The sequence below is a fragment of the Mytilus galloprovincialis genome, chromosome 5, assembly GCF_965363235.1.
Source record: "Mytilus galloprovincialis chromosome 5, xbMytGall1.hap1.1, whole genome shotgun sequence".
NCBI lineage: Eukaryota > Metazoa > Mollusca > Bivalvia > Mytilida > Mytilidae > Mytilus > Mytilus galloprovincialis.
In genome coordinates this window covers 90,335,546-90,362,175 of record NC_134842.1, presented here as the reverse complement: position 1 = coordinate 90,362,175, position 26,630 = coordinate 90,335,546, and the positions used below count along the sequence as shown (strand labels likewise).

The 26,630-nt window shown below is 32.7% G+C and overlaps 1 protein-coding gene across 1 annotated transcript in view; it reads right to left on the bottom strand.

Annotated features, from left to right (window-relative positions):
- Positions 1–1,367: 1,367 nt before the first annotated feature.
- Positions 1,368–26,630, bottom strand: part of LOC143076667 (uncharacterized) — a 40,829-nt gene continuing 15,566 nt past the window's right edge. Inside the window, exon 7 of the mRNA XM_076252506.1 lies at positions 1,368–5,230. Within this exon, the coding sequence (XP_076108621.1) occupies positions 2,238–5,230 (2,993 nt within the window). The 3' untranslated portion in view covers positions 1,368–2,237. The remainder of the gene's footprint in view (positions 5,231–26,630) is intronic.

Genomic DNA, 26,630 nt, shown 5'->3' with positions numbered 1-26,630 from the left:
TTTTTTATGTGTTTTGTCACTTGATTTTGGACTTTCCGATTTGATTTTCCTCTCAGTTCAGTATTTTTGTGATTTTACTTTTTATAGATGACATCATATATATTCCACGTGACGTAAGAACAATGTCATCATTGTCTGGTTGATCACTATGGATTATATGCGTTACAGATGACAACTTATAAATTCATCTTGTTGTAATCACAGTATCACCAAAGAGCTATCGACGGGATTATCTAGTACATGCACTGTTTAACATCTAAACCCCAAATTCATTGTATACTTTGTCTTCTTTGAAACATACAGGACTCACGGTCATAAAACTTTCGAGCATGATTTTTGTACTCAGACTCGAAAATCAACCAATCAAATTGCTGGATTTAATGTTTCGAGCATGATTTTTGTGCTCCGAGCACTGAGCAAAGTTTTATGCTTTCAATGTGACTGTCATACAAGTGAGAGGTTTAGCTATCTATAAAACCAGGTTTAATCCATTGTTTTCTACCTACGAAAATGCTGGTATCAAGCGTAAGTCAGGAATATGTACGTTGTTATCCATTCATTTGATTGTTTGATCTTTTGATATTCCCATTTGATTAGGGACTTTCCTTTTTTGAATTTTATCTCAGTTCAGTTTTGTTTTTTTGTTATTTTGTTTTTCATATCTTGTCTTTTTTGAAAGGGTTTAGATTTCAATATTTCGAGTTTTATGAATTTTTGTTTGTAAACATATGCGTATGCGTTCCTCTTTTTTTCGTATGGTAATTATTTTCTCTTTTTCATGCGAAGAATAATACAGTCAGTAATAGTCTGCAAGATAGTTGAAACAGTTATCAAAGGTACCAGTATTATAATTTAGTACACTAGACGCGCGTTTTGTCTACATAAGATTCATCAATCACGCTCATATCAAAATAGTTATAAAGCCAAACAACTACAAAGTTGAATAGTGTTGAGGATCCAAAATTCAAAAAAAATGTGCCAAATACGGCTAAGGTAATATATTCCTGGAATAAGAAAATCCTTATTTTTTTTTTCGAAAAATTCAAACATGCTGAATTTCAGAAATGCATATTACTTTTTCTCAAGGACAATGTTTGGTATTACACTCATTGTTATACCGAAAACGATAACAGCTAAGGACCCTATTTTTCCTATCAAACCTATTGATGACCTCTAACTTCACTGAAAAGACACGGATTGTTGAAATGCTTTACAATTTTGACATAGAATTGTGCTGACTTTTATGTGCAGCTCGTTCATTGGTACTATTGATGCCGTCAAAGGTTAAGATAGTGATTAAGATAAACTTTGTAAGATATTTTATTGGTTTAAAATTTAAAAAAATATATAGATATTATATTGAAGCATACAAATATGATAAACTCTAGCTATGCATACACATTCACATATATCTATCTACATTTATATACAGTGTAGTTATATATCCTTCAATCATCAGAATTACAATTTGTAACATTGATATATTTATGTATACTATCTATATAAACATCTAATTGCTGCTGAGGAGTAAGTACATATATATAACTCAATGAAACATTTCTAAAGTTGTATTTATCACGAATCAATTTTTTATAAGTCTAATTATAGCATTCTTACAACATGTATACAAACATTTATGTCTTGCTTCATTTGTCAAATTTAACCAAAGAGGAATCAATTTCAGAATTTCATAAAAAAGTTGTTCCCCAATTGTATTCAATTTCTTTTATTTATACTCAGATGAAACAAAGGAAATCATCAACATCGCGATAACATTTTTTTGATTTATTTCATTATCCCTAGACGCACTTTAAAAACGAAAACGAACAGAGCTTTTGTCGCTGACTTTGAATAAAAATCATACAAATCAAGGCTTACAATGTCACAATACATATTTTCAATTTATCTTTGGTGATCATCAAGCAGAAACTGTAAATATAATCATGATTATTAGTTGAAAATATTTATCACAAAGCAATAAAATATATAACTGTTCCAAATAATATAATTTTACATACTTTATTATCAACTCTTCATTCAGCATGGTTATTTTTGTGCGTATATAACATACGTTGGAAACATTCAGCATTTCACAACACACAATTACTTGGATATTTTAATTGAAGAGCACATAAGTATACGACATTCCATACAACTTAATCAACAGTAAAACAGAACTAGAAAATCTATAAAGCATATATTTCTATTTCTTTTGAGGACTACCATAACACAATCCCTCAACGAACTTCAAAACAGCAATTCTGCCGTTTTCCACCAATCATCTTGTCAATCGTGTTACCTTTATCTATAAGTAACTGAACTATCTTTTCATTGTCTATCTTACAAGCAATGCCCAGAGCTGTGTTTCCATCATCTTCAGCCTTATTAACATCACATCCTCTGTCTATAAGTAATTGTACTATAATCTCATTTTCTGCCAAACAAGCAGCTGTCAGGGGTGTCTGTCCGGCAGCACCAGATTTGTTCATGTCACATCTTTTGTCTAATAATAGCTTTACTATCTTCTCATTTCCGTTACTACAAGCAGCTGTCAGAGGTGTCTCCCTCTTTCCATCAGCCTGATTTGCATCACTTCCGTTGTTTAAAAGAATCTGTATTATCATCTCATTTCCTCCCTTACATGCAGTTACCAGTGGTGTTTGCAAAATACCATCAACCTGGTTTACTTTACTTCCATTGTCTATAAGTTTCTGTACTATCTTCTCATTTGCTCCTTTACATGCAGCTATCAGAGGTGTCTGGCTCATACTACCTACATGGTTAACATCACTTCCATTATCAATAAGAAACTGTACAATATTCTCATATTCTCCTATACAAGCAGCTGCCAGAGGTGTCTGATGACTGCCATCAATCTGGTTAACTTTACTCCCTTTGTTTATAAGAAATTGAACGATATTAGCATTACCTTTTCTACAAGCAGCTGTCAGAGGTGTCTCCGTCAAACATTCAACATGGTTAATCACACACCCTTTCTTTATAAGTAATTGTACAATGTTCTCTTTTTCCCCCTTGCAAGCAGCGGACAGAGGTGTATATCCGTTGCCATCAGGCTGATTGAGCTCACTTCCATTGTCTATAAGTATCTTTACTATCTTTTCATGTCCATTCCTACAAGCAGATGTCAAAGGTTTCTGAAAATTGCCATCAACCAGATTAACATCACATCCTTTATCTATAAGTAACTCAACTATCGCCTCATTTCCTCTACTACAAGCAGCTGTAAGAGGTGTCGGTTTCAAAACTGCAACTTTATTAATCTTACTTCCGTTATTAATGAGTAACTGTACTATATTTTTATTTATTCTGCTGCAAGCTATTGTCAGAGGTGTCAATCCTATACCATCATCCTTGTTAACCTTAGCTCCTTGGTCTATAAGTAACTGTACTATCGTCTCATTTCCGTCATTGCAAGCAACAGTCAGAGGTGTCTGCCCCTTACCATCAATCAAGTTAACATCACTTTCTTTGTCTATAAGTAATTTTACCATCTTCCAATGTCCTTTACTACAAGCAGCAGTCAAAGGTGTTTGATTCAAGAAATCAACATGGTTAACATCGCAGCCTTCGTCTATGAGTAATTTTACTATCGTAGTATTTCTTCCTTTACAAGCAATTGTCAGAGTTGTCTCTCCAAAAACGTTTCTAAGATTACATGTACTTCCTTTATCTATAAGCAATTTTACTATCATCTCATGTTGGCCTTGAATAGCAGCGGTCAGGGGTGTGTGCATTAAAACATTTCTATGATTGACATTACTTCCCTTTTCTATAAGTGTACGTACTATCTTCTCGTTTCCTCCCTTACAAGCAGCTGACAGCGCTGTATGCATCATCGAGTTACAATTGTTTATGTCAACATTTTTTGAAATAAAGTATTCAAAAATATCATAATATCCCCACAAGCATGATTTTATAAAAGGTCCTTCCATTTTATCATCATCATCATTAGCATGATTAGCGTTATATACAAATATTCCAAAAATATTCTCTCTTTTTAAAATTTGTGGAATAAGTAACTTGTCTTCTATTGACTTTAATATATTTAGGAATGAAGTTCTATATGTTCCATACTTCATTTGTGTATTATAGAAACAAAGGTTCATCTTTCCAAGTAATACGTCACTTTTAATTCTGTCAAAATATTCGGTTTCATGCTTCTCTGATATCATTATAGTAAATTGTTGATGTGGTTCATGGATAGATTCTAGATGTGTCCGTTGATTGAAAACCCGGATGTCTGAATAACGCAATATACATTTGACCATCATGTCCTTTTTACCGAAATAGCAACACATGAAATCAAACATTTGGTCATGAATGACCCTATACTCGTGTCTTGTTTCCTTTAGGTAAGTTCCAATTATACTTCCCATAACTAAATTAATCTTACTTCTAGCTGTACTACGATCAATATTGCAGACTTCAAAAATGTTTTTCCAGACCAATTTGTTTTTCGTGTTATTTTCATTGTACATATCAAATAAGGTCTTGTGCATAGTGCCATTATACATAACACACAGAAATAGTGAACAATATTTGTATGGATCAAACTTTTCAAGCATGTCCCATTCCTTTTGGTATGTTTCGAAAGGACATTGCAACAAATCAGTAAGATTGAAGTTTTCGTTTTTTGAATAAAGATAACACATCAGAGGTGTAAATTCTACATTCTTATCTTTCAACAGCTGAATTTTAGGATCAGATAAATACTTTCTACAGATCTTTATTTTGTCCTCCCTTGTATATTTTTCAGACAAATTAAAGATATTGGATTTGAAAACAGTGCAGGATTCTTGAATTTTTTTATCTTTGAAAATATCTAATCTACATGTAGCTGCAATTTTTGTCTCCCCCTTGTTAAGAAGTCTTTGTAACTTATCTTCAATATTCACCCAATGTTCGAAATCAGACATGTTAATGGTGAATCGTCCACAAATGTCATCAATTACAAACATCTGTCTATGGTTCTCTTTATAGTGTTGCAGTATATCCTTGATACCAGTACATGGAATTATATTATAATCAGTTTTCACCTGTAGTTTCAAAGCCAAATTATGTACCAACATACTCTTACCAATGCCAGGTTCGCCTACTATTAAGACACAATGTTCTGATTCAAGGATCTTTAAAATCCGGTGCACAACAGGTGTATCAACGAAAGTAACTTCTTGTTCTTTCCAAAACGTTATCTCTTCTTTTTGGGAATCTACAAAAACAAATTGAATGTTTACTTATATCTAAAATATATAGATTTGGATCGCGTTTGTGAAATCATAGAACCCCATGTATACATCAAATTTGAAAAAAAAAGCATTTTGTGAGATACACCAATACGTTATTAATGGACGAGATAAGTTAACCTTTTTAAGTGGTTCGCTTTATTAAAAAAAAAATTCAGGGCTCAAATTCATGATAGGCTCCAGATATCTTTGACAGATTTCATATCTATGGCCAATATGACGCCACAAACGCAATAAAGGCAAATTGTGTTTTCTCCAAATCTAAAGCAGATTTTGCAATTATGTCCGGGGAAAAGAGTAAACAAAACCGTCACAATTAAATAACGTCATAACCGGGACTCATAGATCTTTACAAACAGCAACAAAGGGGAACACTTTCCGCTTTATTTTTTTATATTTCATAGGAATTTAGATGCAAACGTTAATCCAAATTAAGGCAAACATGTGATGTACCGAATTTGTTCCGCTATGAATAAACCTCTATTTTTAAGCAAAAATTGTAGGAAAGGACTTATAGTTAATATTAAAAACCAAAAAAGGTCTTTCCACCAGTAAGAATCTTCTTTTTATATGAAAATTTTAAAATTTGGTTTTAAATGTTAATTCCAGCGTCAAATGAAACTTTTGTACGCTGATTCCAAAAATATATGGTTTCTATACAAAAAAATAGAAATAAAGTAGACATTTTTTAAAATTTTTGTCGCCACAATAATATCTTTTTCACCACTTTTATTTTTTTCGCCAAGTAACATTAATATATTTTTCATTTAAAATTTCCCTTTTTTCTACATATTGTTTGTACCACCCAACCCTTAAATAAGATGAGTTTGTCATATTGTGGTCTATGATTATTCTCTCAAACCTATTTAAGAGTCTACATTGGGTCCTCAATGCTCTTCAACTTTGTACTTGTTTGGCTTTTTAAATGTTTTGATATGAGCATCACTGATGAGTCTTTTGTAGATGAAACTCGCGTCTGGCGTAATAAATTATAATCCTGGTACATTTCATAACTTTTTTTGTAATGAATAAACACTAAACATTTACTAATAAAAAAGAAGAAACTTTTTTGCTTACTTAAAAGGGGGAAAAGTTCATTTTATTTCTAACAACTTTTCTAAAAGAGGGGGCCACTTATTTTTAATAATAAAGAAGATATCAGTCCCGGATTATAACAAAATTCTTGGACATGTTTTGATCATAGAATACCAGAAGATGTACAGTTCCTTGGGAAAGGATCTTCAAAAGAAAAATGGATGCCCTTTTGGTCTAAGAAGTGGTTTTTACAACAAATCACTTGAAATTGAACTCTCATTTAGGGTGTAGTCATTACATTAAAGGGTTACTCCCCTTCGAAGGGTTGTTCCATCGTAAATGAAACAGTTGAGACGTAAAACTATGCTTGAAACATGTCGTGTCGCTCAAACAACTTTGCAGTATTCTCTCAAATCAATTATCTATATCAAAATCAAATGATAAAGTTTTAAATCGGACATTTTTCTTGCTTTGAAATATTTTTCGTTATAACAACAGTTTTCTTTTCTCAAGTATCATTAAAGGAAGCAAAGTAGACGTCAAAAGTTTGCTTCGAACACGTGCGTTGCAAGGTAGTTAATAAATCCTTTATGTGACATGTGACGGACGCCATTTAACCATATAATTTGGTCAAAAATACAATCAACACCTTTATAAATTAACCCTTTGTTGTCGATAGCTATCTGTCAAACTCTTAACGAGTTCAAGGTGAATTCCGAGTATTGTTTGATCAGGTAAATTCCGAGAGACCCGAAAAAAAGTCAATAAACAAGATGGATGAAAATAAATTGTTCTATATATATTTTTAAACCGAATTCTTTCGCAAATGACGAATTTTAATCGCCATAACTATTATTTTTTGGCAAATATGGCGATCGCCAGCGGAAACCATTGGTTCCGGTATTGTTTGATATTTAACTTGACACTGATTTCAAAAATATATGGTTCTATATATATTTTTTTTCATTAATTTAGTACAAAAAATAGCAACTCCCGGTGAAAAAAGGTAACTTTCAGTTGGCATTTTCAAGATAAAATCGCTTGCAACCTAATGCAGAAATTCCCTTAATTTTATCATATACACATATGAGGAAAAAAGCAAAGGTCAAAATCTAGAAATTATTTTAATTATGACCTTGAGCTCAATTTTAAAGACATAAACAAAGGAACTTAAATCGAAAGACCCTAGAACTCTACTTTTTATCGTTAATGAGTGATATTACCAGAAAACTAGTATAAGATATAAAAAGGGGAATGTCTACATACCCTTTTAACTAAAATTTACGTGTTACATGTCGCAACTAACAATCGTGTGAACATATTTTGTCGATATCTTATATGATTTCTGAAAATAAGAGATAACAAGCCAAAATTACAATTTTGAACATGACCTTGATCTTTGACATTGACATCATTTTCATTTTTTTTGGACCAAGGAACTCAAATCAAAAGACCCTAGGCCTCTCTCACTTATGGTTGTCCAGTTACAAATACATTTAACTTATATTAAATACAAAAGTGGAAAAACCTCTCATATAGAGTCTTCGTAAAGCTTCGGTCAAAATTAAACCTAACATCCTGAGGATATAACGAGCAATTTGGAAAATATAAATTTGTCGCTTTCTTTTACGGTTGCAGAGGAGATTTCATTACAAAAAAAACAGTGTTTGGGGAGATAACTCTAACATAGAATTTTTTTCGGTTAAACAGGATTGGTTTCAAAAGGGTATAGACGGTATGATATCACTTACAAAAAATATAAGCGACGTCTTTTGAAACAAAAGTACTCCGCGAGGAAAAAATTAGGTGGAAGAAAAAAAAATAATCAGAAGAAAATCAAGAGGTCTTTCCACGGAAAGGTAGAAAGACCTAATTATAGATTCAACTGTTGGCACCGTATTTAAGTGACCGATGAATGCTCAGGTTACAATTTTGCTCCTACATTGTATCTATCATTTTTCTCCCAAAGTTTGTTTCAATGTATATTACTTACTCACGAGATGCAATACCACCAAAGCATGCTGCACCACATCCTGTTGCATAAGAAAAAGGTTCAAAAAAGAATTATCCGTTGAATTTGATAGTTATTAACCTTGTATTTCATTGGTGGGAAAAAAGTTATAAACCCCCTCTTTTTTTTAAATGAAAACAAGATGTGGTATGATTGACAATGAGACACCTCTTTACAAAAGACCAAATGATACAGAAGTTAACAGCTATAGGTCACCGTATGGGCTGCAATTAAGAGCAAAGCCCATACCGCATATTCAGCATATACTTACGACAAATAGTGCGGATGATTTTCATAGGATAATTGCGCTCTATTATATACAATAAAAATGCAATGATTTTAATTTCTATAAATAAAATTGCTTTATAGCTATAAAAAGCCCCAAAATGACAATGCAAAACACTTCAAACAAAACGCGAATGGCCTAATTTATGTTCCAAAAAATGAATGCATCATTCCTTTTTTATTTGGTGGCCATATAACATATTTTTGAAAGTTAAGATAACATTGGTAACAAAGCTTGTAACCGTAAAAATAAAAGTGTGAACATGTTGGTTGTTAACTTCCAGTGATGGTTATTTTCGTATCTATACTATTATCTTATCACAATAAATTAATCATCATGCCTCTGTGTCCTATAGGTAACATGCATAGTTTCATTTGTCATCCATTCTTATGATTATTCAGAGTTATTTTGAGAGAATAACGACAAAAAAGGTGTCCGGATATTGTTTCCGACATCAGACTGACTTTTAGTCGTAGATAAAACTTCCGGTTTTAAACATTTACACAATAGACCACTTTCGAGTTCATCCGTCACCGGCAAAAACTCGTCAATTATGCGCGCCTTTATGACGTCATTTACCAGATAGAGGGAATCGCCTGTATCCCTGCACTATTTACGTTCATCAAGCGTCTTAGTGATTGTAGTTGTGCAGGATAAACTAGAAATAATGGTTGTTCTGTAGGTACTTAATGACAATTCCCTAATGACAGCAGTCCTGATTGTCAATTTTGAGAATTTAATTTGCTGAATAATTCGTACTATATAGAATTATAGTTTTCCAACCACTCGCTCAACATGGAAACGGAAGTGACGACGCCCCTAAACGCACAAATGACGTTCACTAAAACCAGAGTTTTTGACGGAAATGTATCGAACTCGAAAGTTGTCTATTACAACCAATCGTATGATATATAAAAAATTGAACAAATAAATAAACCAATCAGAGCCAATAACAATTATACCTCCTTAGAGAGGACCATATTGTTGATTATACTACTATAATATATATAGACTCTTTATATTCTGTCTACTGTTTTGTTTGATTGAATTTCGGGTGGTCGGAATATGAATTTCCTTAAATTCGGCACCTCGGGATTTCATGTTTTTAAGCTCGGGATTTCGGGATCAGGACCCCTCCTAACACCCCTCAAATGAGTCATTTATATAAATACAAGATTCAAATCCAACTATTGGCATGTTATTAAATGATTAAAGCTCTCAAAAGAAAAAGCGCTGATAGGATGTTCTAGAAGCATATTTTATAAGAATAATAATGTTCTATAAGCAGTTGCGTTTATTTCATTGTGAATCGGTGCAAATTTTCGATTTAATTTGACTTTTACCAGAAAAATGCATTGTAGCAAAGGGGAAGAATAATTGTGGTCTGCGGTAAGAAACACGAAAATAATTGAATTTAACAGAAAGGAAACAAATAACAAACTTTGGAAAAAGGGGGAGGGCTTTTGATACAATTTATGAAATTCCCCAGACATAAAATCTTTTACCAAAATTCATCCTACAAAAGTTTACAAGCTGTATCTGCCCGCGATTTCGCGGGTGTGCTCTAGAATGTAATGAAATGTAATGTAAACTTTTCACTGTAGTACTGGAAAGGATTTAATTCTATTCATGCAACGTATTTCTTAAGTTTAAAAAGGTAAATAGAGTACATTTTTTTCAAAAAATGTCAAAGTAACAGACTTATGTTAAAAATCAATGGTGGTATAAAACCATTAAGGCAATATCATGTAAGGGATATAAACCCGATAACAGTTCATTCTGTAAAATATTGGACAGGTCTAAGGCCGCAGGCCCAATACCTGTTTAATGATTTGCAGAATGGACTGTTCGAGGCTTATATCTTTCTTAAAACAGTGTTAAACACGTCCAAAAAGGTAAAACAAAAGAAAAAAAGCTAACAAAGATTTGTTTTCATTAAGTTTGAAAATAGTTTTGTGACTTAGCGTCTTTTCATTAAAATATATCCTACATGTTGGCCCCTTTTCAAATTAAAAAAAATAGACAAAAAGAATGTACAGCTAAAGGTAAACAACATGTATTTCTATTTGAAGAATAAGACACAGGGTATGCGTATCATGATTTTTGCGTGCGCAAGGACTACTCATATTTTCCGCTCATAGTCATAGTTTCGTGAATACCTTTACATGCGTTTTGTGTTTCAAAATTGATAAAGTGATGAAAGTATACTCCTAATAGAGGTCGGTCATTTACAAACGTATCAACCGTATCGTATACGTTGACGTATCCGCATCTGCAGATATATAAACAAATATTATGTGATCCCGAGCTAATTAATAGGACCATGCTTCATTTTTATAAAAAAAAAATAATTGGAATCTCTTCGAAACAATCAAAGTTACACTTTCAAAATTTGTGATAGTGGTGTGTTGTTGTGGTAGAGTGGAATTTAGCATATTTTTGTAAATGTAAAGTTGTATATATTGATTAGATATATTGGAATAAAATGTTTTTCATACTATTGATCACTGTGTATCATCGCCACCGGAAATTGGGTACTAACGAAGCGGAGAGAAATAGAAAAAAAGTAAACAAGTTAAGAATTCATTCAATTTAAAGCTTTTCCACTCAATTGATGAGGGTGCCGCTTAAGAATTGATTTTCTGATATATAATTCTTTAGATTATTAGGCCGATAAGTACAAAATTAATACAAGATTTTGTGTAATACTCCAAAACTTGCCACTTAGTACCGGAAAATTGTGAGGTCGATCGTCCTCTGTCGCCCCATTCTCACGATATTGAACTGTTTTTCATTATTTTTCCAGACACGTTTTTAGATTATTATAGTGTGGCATCATATTTACTGAAATTTGTTGTCAAAAAGATGTTTTTTAAAGAATACGGACAAAAACATTGTTTGTTTATTGTACGGCAAATTGCAGGCCGTTGTACGGCGAATTGCAAAATAACAACTTTTGTCTGTACGGCGTCTTGCAATCTATAATACTAAAATTACGAGGTCCAATTTGTCAGCCGTCATCACGTAAAAACGACGAATCACAGAATTCAACTTTATATATAACTAATATAGTACAAAGGTGTAGATTAAAAATTACACCACTCCAGGCCCTTTTGTTTTCCACGTAATTAATATTGCCAATATTTAAGAAGTTCCGGGTCGAGTCCGCTACCGATACCAATAGTATATTCACCTGTTACCTATTACCTTATCTGTACGTTCCGCATCTGACAGGCGCACCATCAAACGTTGTATTCAGGATTAATATGCTATATACACGGGTCATAACCACAGGGTTGACACTACTAAATTGTCAAATTGTAAACTAATTGTAGTATTTTAATCAGTAAGACTTTCTAAGATAACAATACGAATACTAAAAATCTGGACTAAAAATAAGGCGTATAGGTACAGTTTTCAATTTGTTAGTGGGCATGACGTAAAACAGCGAATCAAAGAATTCAACTTTATTTTTAACTTATATAGGACAATGCTGTTGATTAAAAAATACTCCATTCCAGGACCTTTTGTTTTCCAAATAATTAATATTATTGTTTCAGTTCGACGGGTTCAAACAGAAAGACTTGAAAGCAGAGAAAAACTGTGTATCTTATAATCGGCATGACTTTATCAGATGACAATACTAATACTAAAATAAGGCTTGCGCATAGTTATATACTTTAATTCAGTCACGGACCCGTGATATCACGGGTGTGTTCTAGTATATTATAATTTTAAGAGGAAATTAATCACTGTTTAGATAATATCGAGTGACGATATTTTGTTGATATCAAAGCTTTACAGGCTTACAAATATACAAAATGACTTACTTATCAAACATTATTAAATATATGCCGTTAATTCCGTCCATAAGTCGTTGTTGCGTCCCGCTATTTGACTTTGTACAAAAAAGGTTTTTTTTCAACCATATTATCCTAAATACATTCATATATCGTTCGTTATACTACTTATTTGTTGTTGGGGTAAAATTTTGTAAGTTCAATAAAATAAACCGCCCATTCATCTTTTGTTGGTGCTAGTTTGTTTTTTAGATAAAACCAGGCAGTGGAGATGTGGTATGATAGCAAATAAGATAACTATCCATCAGGATCAAATAAAGTGTATGTAAGCAATTATATGCTATCGTACGGCCTTCAACAACGAAAACTCGTACCTTATAGTCGGCTTTCAAAGCCTTCTATTTGCTGATGATCTGATCATTATCTCAGAAAGTCAAGAGGGACTTTAAAACAGTTTAAATAAATTAAATGATTACTGTGAAAACTGGCAACTTACAGTGAATACTAAAAAAAAGTAAAACAATGACAGTAGGGCAATCAAAATGCAAAAAAAAGACAACTTCTTTAAAAAATAAACGGAGAAACATTAGAGGATGTTTCTGAATATAAATTTCTAGGTAATGTTATAAAATGTAATGGTTCATTTATACAAAGTACACTAGACTTGTCACAAAAAGCTAGAAAAGTACTATTTTCTTTAAATAGATATAGGAAGATGTGGTGTAAGTGCCAATGAGACAACTCTCCATACAAATAACAATGTAAAAAGTAAACCATTATAGGTTAAAGTCCTATACATCCTCTCTTGGAGAGCTACCTTTAAATGTTTCATGTAATCTGTTTGAAACAATGGTAAAACCAGTGTTAACATACAACTCTGAAGTATGTTATATGGACACATAATTTTATATAATCTATTATAGAGCTAACAGACAGTTGATAAGTTATCTTTTATTGACAAAAGTCCCACTGAAAAAGTCCACCTTTCATTCTGTAAGCATATACTTGGAGTAAGAAAATCCTCCTCAAATATAGCAACACGAACAGAGATTGGTCGACTCCCTATTGAAGAGTATATACTCTCACAAACATTGCTATACTTTTCCCATCTGGAAACCCAAAATGTAAACTCCTTATTAAAAGAGGCGTCTGAAATGTATAAAAAAATGCACTCAGGGGAATATATACATTGTATACTTACCTTACTGATATTTTAACAGAATTAGATATTAATCCAGAAATATTAACAACTGTACAAAATACAGGTACAGCAATAAATAACATAAAAAGGAAAATTAAATCTTATTGCAATGTCTTTTTCAATAATCTATTTGGAAAAAAGATGGAGGACTTAAATGAAAGTAATAAAATTTTCCCATACAAAAATATTAAGATTAACTTGAAACAAGAATTTTACCTAAAACATAACCATTCTGACTCCAGAAAACTATTAACAAAATTCAGAATTAGCGAACACACTCTTTTAATAGAAAAGGGTAGACATCTTAAGATCCCTAGAGATCAGAGACATTGCAAATTCTGTAATGAGATGAAATGAGGACGAAAAACACTTCATTCTCAAATGCCCTAAATATAACTTTTATAGAAATAGATATTTTGACTTAATGAAAACCAATTCAGAGTGGAAAGATACTGTTAAAGATGACATGCTTAAACTTAAAATAATACTAAACCCCACATCTCACAGTCAAATTAAAAGTACAGTTTCCTTTATAAGACAGTCATTAGAACTGAGGACGGGAGACCCAAAACAATAATTTGAACTGATACATTTTGTATTTTAATATTGTATTGTGTATTTTTGTATATATGTTATGTTTGTCACAGATCATGTTTTTGGTTTGTATGGCAATAAAATTATTTGATTTGATTTGATTTAAAAAGCACCGACCGAAAAATGTGGAAGGATTCAACAAGAAAACTAACGGCCTAACTCATAACAACACAATTTATGAAAAACAACAAATATGATAAAGATGAACCAACGACAACGTGCACCGAACCACAGGATCGAGAATTTGGACAGACACATAAAGTATGTGCTGGGTTAAATACACTGTTTGATTATTTAATTTCTGAAATGATTCATTTGTAAAAGTAAGGAGAAATAAATCGTGAATTGCATTTCGAATTAATTTTCTTGTCAGTTTCTTTTTGAAAATATATAATGTGTATACATCTTAAATGCTGTCAAGCGAATGGTATTTCTATCTAATGCATGATATCTAATGCATAGTTATATGGGGGGGGGGGGGGGGGGGGGGGTAGGTGGTCCGTTCACATGTTAACAACACCTCGATTTTGGCAAAAACAGTTAACAACAAATTTTAAATACTGATAACAGTTAACAGCAGTTTTAATTTACCCTTTTTTCCAAACGAACCCAAAAGCAATGAAAAGGGGAAGTACACTGACGGATCCAGAAATTTTCATAAGTGAGGGCCCACTAACTGCCTAAGAGGGGGCCCGCTCCAGTCACGCTTCAGTGACTCCCGGGCCTCCTGGTCCCCCTAAATCCGCCTCTGAAGTGCATATCTTCAATGTATTCAAAAGTTTGAAAACCACTGTACAAAGTCGCAGAAATGCCAAGCTTTATAAGGAATCTTTTATAAAGCTGACTAATTTTCAGAATACACACGCAAGTACCATATTTTTTATTGACACATGGACAGACAATTGAACGGATGGAAAAGCAGACGGAGTGATTGACTCCAAGAAAAATGACTTTATCATGAATAATCGAAAATGCTTCAAACAACAAAAGGGAGGCTTCTCTGGTTATGTGAATTGTTGAGTAAATGTTTAATTTCACAGTCGTAGCAAACTTGGGTTATCGTCATGACGTAGGAAAGTGAAACAAACAGATAGAATGAGTGAATATTATAGGGCGCGAACATTATTTTTATTTTTATGGAGGGGGCTCTCATAAATTATGGTAACATCTCAGGGTATTCATACGACTCTTTGCTTACATGATTTTATTAAAAGGAATTACGAAAGTTTACTGATTTTTATTTTCAATCATCAAAACCAGTGTAACATGGAAGGTGTCACAAGTTGAAGCACTCTTTCAACTCAAAGTCCCAATTATGAACTCTGAGGTGATATATAAAAAAAAAGCCTTGGTCCATCTTTACATTTCCGTCTTATACTAGCAAATTTGACATCAATTTAAGAACCAACTCCTCATTTTTCGGCCTCTTCTACCAGGCCACACTGTTCAGTTATTTTACGGATTGCAAATTGAAAAGGTACTTCATTTTTCAAACATTCCATATACATCTGAATTATTTTCATCATAGGACTGACCAGGGTTTTAGCTGGGTAAAAAGTGGCCCTTCCTTTTAAAGTTTTGGATACATTACAAATAGAAGCCCGAAATAACTACATTGGTTAGACGTATAGGGGGGTCTTGAGATATCCCAAAAACATGTTTAACACTGCCGCATTTGTTGCACCTGTCCCAACTTGAGTCCGTAACCTCTGCTATATAGTCTTGTTTTTATTTAATTTTTAAATTTTGGTTCATTTATATGTTTCAGGAAACAAACATTGAACTTCTACCCCCTTTTTGTAGTTAGATGACTGCTCACTTAGGAGACAGCTTCATGTCTACCAATACACAGTTACAAGTTTAGTTTCGTATTATGGCCATGGTGAATTTTCTAAATATAAAAGTTTTTGTACATTTAAATTGATTTTTATATAGTTGAAGTATAATATGGCCTTTCTAGTGTGTTTATATGAACATTTAATTTGTTTTTAGCATGTCTTATCAGCCATTTTTCAGTTTGACTGTCCATATTTTCCTATCCGTACCGCCATAGATTTAGAAATTTTGTATTGTTTTTCAACAAAGATTTGACGCTCGATCTTTTTAATTTAATTTCATGGACTGAAAAAACAGCAAAAATGCATATGATTTTTTTTTACCTCCTGATAGATATATAAATTATGTCTATGGTTTCAAGAAAGGTATCACTCTAATTGATTGAAAGTTTCCTTTGGACCAAATTTTAGAGACCTTTGTGTGACATGTTGCAATATTTGGTATTAAATAAATGCTGATTGTTGCCGTGGTTACACAAAAAAAAAAGAGATTATATTTCACTATTATAACTATTGGAAATCAAATCTATGGACGATTCTCTTTCCATAAATATACACATGCATTACTCAAATATTAAGCATTATTTGTTAGGAAGGAAGGGAAAGAGGGTGTTTAAAAATTATGAGTGTCAATTTTAAGTTTTTTTCCTATCTGTGTATTGCCACCCCACCCTAGAGCACAATTTTCTCTCTGCGTTGGGTTGTTTTCTTCTATTTGGTCGGGCTTCTGATTTTTTTAACATTTTCCTCATTTCCATTCTCAATTTTATTAAGGATTTACTATACTCAAAGACTTTTAAAGACAGTTACATATATGCTGTTTATGTCTTTCCTTTGTGGAAGCAACGTTAAGAAAGAGATGGACAGCAAATTTTAATGTGATTCTTGTAAATAACAGTTAAGATCAGTTTACAGAGAAAACGATGTAAAAAACAGTGAACACTTTAGGTATTAGTAACAGATAACAAGGAATCCCAATTTCAAATAAACAGTTTAAAACAACATTGCAAATTTTAACAGAACAGATTACAGACAGTGGGTCGTAAACAGTTAACAGTTTAAATTTATCTCAAATAACAGTTTTAAACAAAACCTTGAAAAGGACAAAAACAGTTTAACAAAAAAAGGTACATCTCCCAACCTTAGATATTTGAACTTAATACTTTATTTTCTTTGAAAGGACGGTAAATGAATATTCTAAAATTAGCAAGTTGCCATACAGTTGAAAACAAGTTGCCATACAGTAAATTTGTCAACACGAGCAAGTTGCCGTACCCTAGACTTTATTTTTTATGGTCTATATTCTTTAAAACACATCTTTTTGACAACAAATTTTCGTAAATATGATGTCACACTATAATAATCTAAAAACGTGTCTAGAAAAATAATGAAAAACAGTTCAATATCTTGAGAATGGGGCGATAGAGGACGATCGACCTCGAAATTTTCCGGTACTAAGTGGCAAGTTTTGGAGTATTACACAAAATCTTGTATTAATTTTGTACTTATCGGCCTAATAATCCAAAGAATTATATATCAGAAAATCAATTCTTCAGCGGCACCCTCATCAATTGAGTGGAAAAGCTTTAAATTGAATGAATTCTTAACTTGTTTACTTTTTTTACGATTTCTCTCCGCTTCGTTAGTACCCAATTTCCGGTGGTGATGATACACAGTGTTGATATTATAGTTACAAATTGAATGGTATTTAATTTGTCCAGTCTGATTACTGTTAAACTGACCAGTGTACCTGTTTGTCTATGTTACCTTGATTTCTATATTTAGAATCTTAATTAAGGCTATATTTCTTATGGAGAGTGATTTGGTCACATGTTCTTTTTGGAGGGAAAATTTCTATTGTTCTGGACACTCTCATTCCAACTGTCATACTGAACAGATATACTTCACAGTTTTGGAGTTTGCAAATTGTCTTATTTAAATTGTGTTATTGCTGAATCTTTTGGGAATCCATATTTCTACTTTACAGGTCAGTTGTATATACTTTTCTCACATTATTTTAATAGTTCTTTTTGGAGGGAAAATTTCTATTGTTCTGGACACTCTCATTCCAACTGTCATACTGAACAGATATACTTCACAGTTTTGGAGTTTGCAAATTGTCTTATTTAAATTGTGTTATTGCTGAATCTTTTGGGAATCCATATTTCTACTTTACAGGTCAGTTGTATATACTTTTCTCACATTATTTTAATAGTCCTAGAGTTTTTAACAGAGTATGCAAGATTTGGCTAGATTGATTGAATTGAATGGAGAAATGAATCTGTAGTATGAAAATGACCGTTATGAATGATAAATACAATTAATTAAGCTATAACATGCTTTAAATCATTAAAGATTGATAAATGATTATAATATTAAATAATTCCTAAATAATAGATTATAATAGAGCATTGGAGTGAAATGATATTAAATAGAAAGAAAGAGTTTTCATGTGTATAAATAAGAAGTAAATTAAATAGTTAAATATTCATTTTAAACCTTTATTGTGTTTTAGTATCTAAGGGAACAGATTTTCTTATTTTTGGTATGTGTTCATATTATAGACATGGAACACATTAGTTATAAATTTATATTTATCTTCAGATTAATATTTAATGTACATGTAGCCAATACACATATGAAGTCTTGTGACCTTCAAACTAGCACTTGAGGGTCTTTATACGAGACAACTGAGTACTAAGACCTTTAATAAAAGAATCCATATATGTTTATAACCGAGTTTTTATGATGTCCATTTCCACCCGGTTTCTCTTCGAAACAATCAAAGATACACTTTCAAAATTTGTAATAGTGGTGTGTTGTAAAAAAAAATAAGGGGTTTTATCAACTACTTTTACATGCCCTTAAAAGGGAGCCAATGTAGGGCAGGTACACGATTCGAATATTGTACACAATCCTTTAATAATCTAGTAAAAAAAAATATGTCAAGATCTTACATGAATAAACACCAAAAAAAAAAATCAAATGTACTATTTATATACAAGTAAGGAACTTTAAATATTGTTCATTTGCGATTTTATCATTAAAGGTAATAGAAAAGTACTGAGTATCACTCTATTTGTCAAATAACAATTTGGTTCTACGTGACCACAAGTTCATTCACAAACACACGATTTTACCGTATTCACTCCTATCATGCCTGTAAACTTTTCCAACTATCCGGAATATCTTTAAAAGTCGGGTTACATGTTCCACAAAAACTCGATATTTCCTAATTGTTTTGTAAATTTCTGCATCAGAAATTAACCAGTTACCCATTTGCATTATTGAAAGTACATAAAATTAAAGCTCGGGATCACATACTGTTTTTCGGTATATCTGCAGATGCGGATACGTCAACGTATATGATACGGTTAATACGTCTTTAAATGACCGACCTCTAATGCAAACAAACGAAGAAATTGATGTCATTGTTAGTGTTTGTGTTGTTTCAGCCTTTGGATTAAAATATTCAGATACATTATTTCAGTGTGGATTACAAAGAGGAAATAGTCAGAGCAGCTTATACTGGCAAGTTTTATATACTAGTATATGATAATTTTTAAAATGTAGCTCTCTCCTACTAGTTTCTTGTTTCTTCTCGGTTTTTAAAGTGTTTATGAGAGGGAAAAAGAATAGCATATGTAGACAGGTTCTTGTTGAAGCATATCGAGTGCACCGTAGTCGATTTTATTTCAAATACATAAAATATACGAACAAACAAAGAGAAAACAACATGCAATCAGTTCTTTCGGAATTTTTAAGAGACTGTTATTGTTTACCCAAATATCACCAACTGAATATCTCCCTTTTTCTTCAAGGTCGTATCGTTCTTCTTTGATGATTGTGTATTGAGTCCCTTGTGTTTTATAAATGTTGCCGAACGTAATTTTGTCTCGTTTTTTTTTGAAAAAAAAAACTTTTCTAAAACGATCACTGCGAACAAAGTGCGAATCGGACAGATAAAAAGCGGTAATGTCTTCCTTTATTCTACTTCCCATATTCATGGTCGTTCAAAAGAGCAGTGTTGCATTGTATTAATATTGAAGCCATAACTTAAAAAAAACAGCAACTTGTAAATCAACGCTGAAACCTGAAGATTCTAAAAAGTATCATAGTTCCCTTGGTCATGAAGGAAGTTCTAGATTCGCGCTTTGTACACAGGATAAGGTTTAGGTTGTTCGTGGCCTTTGTATTGCGACATGGTCGATCAAATTTTCGAAGCATTATATAATTAATTACTTTATTGCTTTTTTTCTTTTAATTGTAGTTGAAAATTATATGAGGAAGAATATAAGCAACAGCAGAGGTCAATTTTGATAACCTCAAGACGGACCGAAGATAAATCTTTTGAATAAAAGAAACCCCACAACATGAGGAAAATTGTATTGCAAATAAATAAACTCATCATAGATACCAGGACTAAATTTAGTATATACGCCAGACGCGCGTTTCGTCTACAAAAGACTCATCAGTGACGCTCGAATCCAAAAATGTTAAAAAGGCCAAGTAAAGTACGAAGTTGAAGAGCATTGAGAACCAAAATTCCTAAAAAATTTGCCAAATACAGCTAAGGTAATCTATGCCTGAGGTAAAAAAGCCTTAGTGTGTCAAAAAATGCAAAAATTTGTAAACAGTAAATTTATAAATATAACCTTATCAATGACAATTCATGTCAGCACAAAAAGTGCTGACTACTGGGCTTGTGATACCCTCGGGGAAATAAATCTCCACCAGCAGTGTCATCGACCCAGTAGATACCAGGACTAAATTTAGTATATACGCCAGACGCGCATTTCGTCTACAAAAGACTCATCAGTGACGCTCGAAGTTGACTTTAATAAAATGTTGTTTTTTCAATTGTCATCTGTTCTTTGGTTGTATTTTCTTTACATGATGAAAACAATTAGGGTAATTCATAGATTTTTTTATTTCAGTGATTGAACTATCATTTACCTGTAAGAAACAGTTATGCTACCTTTAGCTGTCGAATATTTTCAAGAAAGAAGAGGGCTATTCTTACAAATATTGGACAGCGAAAGGTGACATAATGGTTTCTTACCGGTAATTGATAGTTCAATCACTGACATAAAGAACAGGTCAAACAATAGCTTGACGTCACAACAATGGTTTAAGATTTCCATATTAGGTTTTGGTTGACCATAATGGAAGGTCTTTTTACAAATGATTGTCAATACGCTAGCGTTGTCGTACTCCTTATCGTTTTTTACAACCGACTTTTTTATAACTTTTTGCTATTACGACGGGTGCTGCAGGCAGATCATGGCATATATTCAGACACTATTACGTCAGCCATAAAATCCGTCACCAGAAAACTTGGCAAAAATTTGGATTTTATGAAATCTGCAATAGATTGCGGATGGCATGACCTCATTGATACCATAGATTTGGAATCTACCAGAGATATTGAAACCGCCTTGTATATTCAAGTCTAAAGCGAAAACTACTTTTGTCCATTTGATGAGTTGAGCTTTTTTCAACTGATTTTATAGTTCGTTCTTATGTTGTACTGTTATACCACTGTCCCAGGTTAGGGGAGGGTCGCTAACATGTTCAACCCCGCCACATTTTGTATATATGTGCCTGTCCCAAGTCAAGAGCCTGTAAGTCAGTGGTTGTCGTTTGTTTATGTGTTACATATTCGTTTTTTTTTTCATTTGCTGCACATAGATAAGCCTGTTGGTTGTTCTCGTTTGAAATGTTATGAATCGAAACGGTATTTTGAAGGCTATACAATTTACCTCAATTAAGAAATACACTCTTGAATTTTCAAAGAGTCTAAATGGGATGAACGTATTATATGAATCCGAAAGGTAAATATAACACAAACTTATTCGAAAATATATAATCAAGTTTGAATTGAAAACAACGTTCAAACCTTTGATTGCGTTGAATAATAACCGCAATTTATATACTTGTGCATGTATCTTGGTAAAAGGGTGACACAAACAACATTTTCAAAAAGACTGAAAAAGTGAAAAATATGTATGATGTTTCTTAAAGTGCTGAGTCTACGCTAAAATGCGATGGCCTTCGCTAAAATGCGATCGTCTACACTAAAATGCGATGGTCTACGTTAAAAAAAATATGCGATGGTCTACGCAAAATGCGATGGTCTACACTAAAATGCGATGGTCTACGCTTAAGTGCGATAGTACAGGTTATACCTTTCTCGTGTAATACAGTCGCACAACATTTCATTCTATCAAATATAATGTGTTCACAAAAATACCCAGAAATAAAAGGTAAAGTACATGTATCAATAATAAGGATAAAGCAGTCAACAGTACTAGTGTGCGTTATAATCTAAATTACTATTAAACAAATAAATCTAACTACAAAGAAAAAGAAAATGGAACAAAGACAACAGCACAACTACACAATTGCGATTAGATTAAATTTCAAATATTATACAGATCCAATTAACATTTACATTAGCTTATAATTGAATTTCAACAGATATCACTTGTAGTTCAGAGTTAATTTTTTAAAACTTTCATGTTCCAGAAGAACACATACCTAAATTATATATCGATGGAAAGAGAAAAAAGTGTACTATAAGAAAAAAAATGGTCGTTAAAATCCAGAGTGGTCACATTTTTCTTAAATTGAGGTCAAAGGTCAAACCTAAAAATATCAATATTTCAAAATCAAGGACAAAAAGGAGAAATTTTCTGATATTTGTTCAATAGAATGATACAAAAACGATTCAATCATAAGCATATACTATAAACGATGTTAAAACGACAAATTGGGCTACTTATATGTAGAGCTGCCATTACAAAATGGGGTTGATTTGAAACCTTCTGTTTTTTGCATTTATGACATAGCAAAAGAAGGGATGGCCTTGATCTCTTCACATCCACTTTCATATTCATTTGCTTATACTTTTTCACTACAGTATATTACTACGGAAGCCCTGGAGTGCCATGCAAAAAAAAAATTCAACTTGTGCGCGCAAGTTACTAACTTGCGCGCACAAGTTACTATCTTGTGCGCACAAGTTACACGTGATCTTATAGACATGCGCTGTTTTGCTAAAGAGACTTCTTTATGGAACGCCGTAGCTGCCGAATACAAACATATGTTTATATACATGAATGCACATACTTTTCAATATCTGCGCATGTTTTTTTTTCTATGTAACTCTCAAATTAAAGAAATTTGACATGATATACTGAAACTTTCTTATAATCAATTAAACGACTGCTTTTCTGAGATATGTGATTTTTCATGGTCAAACTTTTTCATTGTTAACGGACATTTTGAGATTTTTGATTTTAAAGAAATCAACATTCAAAATTTAGAACTTTATCAAAATGTACAGGAAGCTGAATTATTGCACATCTATGTACTACTTAAAATTGTACTTCGATCTGTTGCGTCCTTAAAATGTTCTGACCGTGCTAAGATTTAGTGTACGGAAATGTTTCGGTTAATTAAATTCAAATCCGAATTGAATGTTTATGACACACAAAAAGAGAAACCAGAATCTCTTGATGACCAAACGTATGTACACGTTGGGGCGATTTAGAGCTTTTTATGTTGAAAGCCTTGTGGAAACCTCTAGATTTTTAAATTCCCTCCGTTTTTCTCATGGATGGTGTGTGGTCTCTCTGTAAATTACCCCATATCTTTTCATTTTCCTATTTACCGAAGGTTCCATGTGGAAATTTCCATTGGATCATATCTGTTAAACTAAATGTACAAAACAGGTTCAAGAAAAGGCGAAATTTCTTTTTCAAACCCGAACTAGAATTCCATTTTTTTCTAATAGAGCACCTTACATTATCGTCAATGAGTTCAGGCATGCGAAAAATTAAGAGTAAACTTTTTACTGCACGCGTAGTCGGGTGCGTTCACTACATGTACGCGGACACTTGTGCTCAACAACGCGTGAAGTATGAGTACAGAATCGTCCCATACAGGACATTTTCTATGTTATCCTAGTATATATATTATCCGACAGTTAAGAATAGAATCTGGTCAAATTTTAAAGTTGACCATGTGGGAATTTTTTATTTTTGCCACGGACAATTTAACTTTCATGGAGGAAGGGGCCTGGTAGTTTTTAGAAAACAATATTCTGACCCTGATTTTGACTTAAAAAATCTGCTGCCTCAATATTTTGTCATATGAAAAAAAAATTGTCAACAAAACTTCCCTGTATAAACTGTAATAGAAAACAGAGAAATTGTGTCTATGAGACACAGATGCCCCCGCCAAACAGGAAGTAGACTAATGACAGACCTGAAAAGGGGAGACACGGTACAATTCACCTTGATAAAGCTTCAGACTAAATTTCAAACCAATCCGACATACACAAGCCGATATATATTTGACAAAAATTTTATAGACCGGACGTACAGACGTACAGACAAGGGTAAAGCTTAATGCCCCGTCGCCTAAAGGCGGGGGCATAAAAATCTGACCAGTGAAGCGGTTATTGAAATATTCTGAGATATATAAGTATATACCCCCCCCCCCTTTTCCCCTCTTGAAAATGAAATGTTTCGTGCCTTAGCAGATGTGTGCTAGCACTAAGTTGTTCAATTAACGCGGTTAAGCAGAAATGTTTGTGTATTTCGACAAAAAATGGTAAATTAACACCAGAGATTCCTTCGTTTGATCGAAGAGTTTTCTTGCTTCAAGCTGAATAATTCACACCGTTCTACATGGAGAAAAAAAGATTTAAAAACCAAAGTTCCGGCGGGCTTTTTCGAGTCCTAAATTCCGGAATATTATATGTGAATGGTTAGGAAATCCGTTTCCCCATCATGTTTTAAAAGTCAAAGAAAAATGTTTTCCCTGATACAAACGTTTTAAGAACCAGCTTTGTGTAACCTATAGACAAATTCGACTGGATATAAGGAAGTTAATATGTTTACTCTGATTTGAAATTATCTTTTAGAACTTTTTTTAGTAATTGAGAACCTATCTTGTTTATGGGTAATAGGTGAAATGTTGCATGATCCCTCAAAATGACAGCAAGCGCAGTTTTCCGGACGATTTTCATTTGAAGACTGCTAAAAACTGTCAGGTCCTGGCCATGGTATATTTTGGAGAATTTTTTTTTACTGATTTTTACTAAAAAAAATATTCTCTGTGCGTACCATTGCAAGAAATAGTTTTGCTCGTTATTTTGTCATATTAAAAACAAAATTTTCCCGTTTAAACTGTACTAGAAAAAAGTTTGGCATGTGAAACGGACGAAGACATATTCTAACAGAAGTACAAATACCAGTCCCCCTTTTTGTGTATACATATGAGAAAACATGTCAAAGTTATTGATTGAATTCAAATCCATCACACATACGGTACACATTGTAGTCCGAAAAAATAAAGGACTTCATCCCTATCAAACACCTTTTTAATTGTTTACCAGAATATTTCTTTTAGTTTTGGGTAAAATTGTAAAGGAAATAATACTATCAAGACGTCCTTCCATAAATCTTTTTTTTTCAGTTCTGACTTTGAAGAAATGACTACTTTACGCCCAATCGAAATGATGCATGGACATATTTTGTTTCATATTATTAGAATTATTTTCGATATTATCGATATTAAACTTGATTATCGACACATGAACGTTTGTCAGCATTGTCAATCTTTTTAACGTTAAAGTACCAATAGTTCGGTCACTAATCAATTAAGTTTGTCGATAACGTAGCTAATTTTGACGGTAAAGAAACATCACTTCTCTGTTACGGGCTGTACCTCATAAGACAGCTGCCGGCAGAGTGAAATTATTGTTCTTCTTCCTTATGTTTTCTTGATATCTTCAAACACACCTTGGTGTAGTTCTGAAAGTCTTAGTACAGAATTCAATGTTTTCGCAGCAGATATGGCATCCCCTATATTGAGTTAAGAGCTAAACTCAATATTTGATATTCCTTGGCCCCGATGTGTCTGAGTTGTAAGGTGTCACAATATCTAGTTGGTTTGTTCTGGAGTTTGGCAGTTTGGTAAGCATCAGAGACAATCTTGGGTAAATGTGATAGGTATATGTCGAGGAGTGTGCTACATGACATACGCTTTGTTATGAATTGACAGTAAGTTTATTTTTTTCAGTAACTGTTTTACTTGACTGCACAGGTGTTGATTTCAATAAGTACTTGGTAATGCATGCTAAAAGGTAGACTGCATTTGAAAAAAGATCTGTACTCGCAATTATCTTTATTATGCCATGCATGGATAAATTATTGCTCAAATTAGCACACCTCAAAAGACTGTCAACACGTTCAGACGACTCATTTTTGTGTAATTTTCTGTAATTTTAAAGTTTGTGCTTTTACACAAAAAAAAATGTTTTCATATCCAAACTACAATGAGGAAACTGAGCGTGAGATCGAATAAATGGGTCAGGTTGTGAGGATACATGTAGATCAGTTTGATCACATATATGGCTTTCTGTTGCTTTTAATTTAAAAGACACAATTTCCCCTACTGGTGTAAGTCTTTTAATATCACTGATGATTCACAACTATTTCGCCCAAGGAAAACAGAATATTAAGAGATGTTAGTTGTAGCATCACCTTGTCACACAACAATTATCTGCGAAACTTTAAAATTAAAGTACTCTT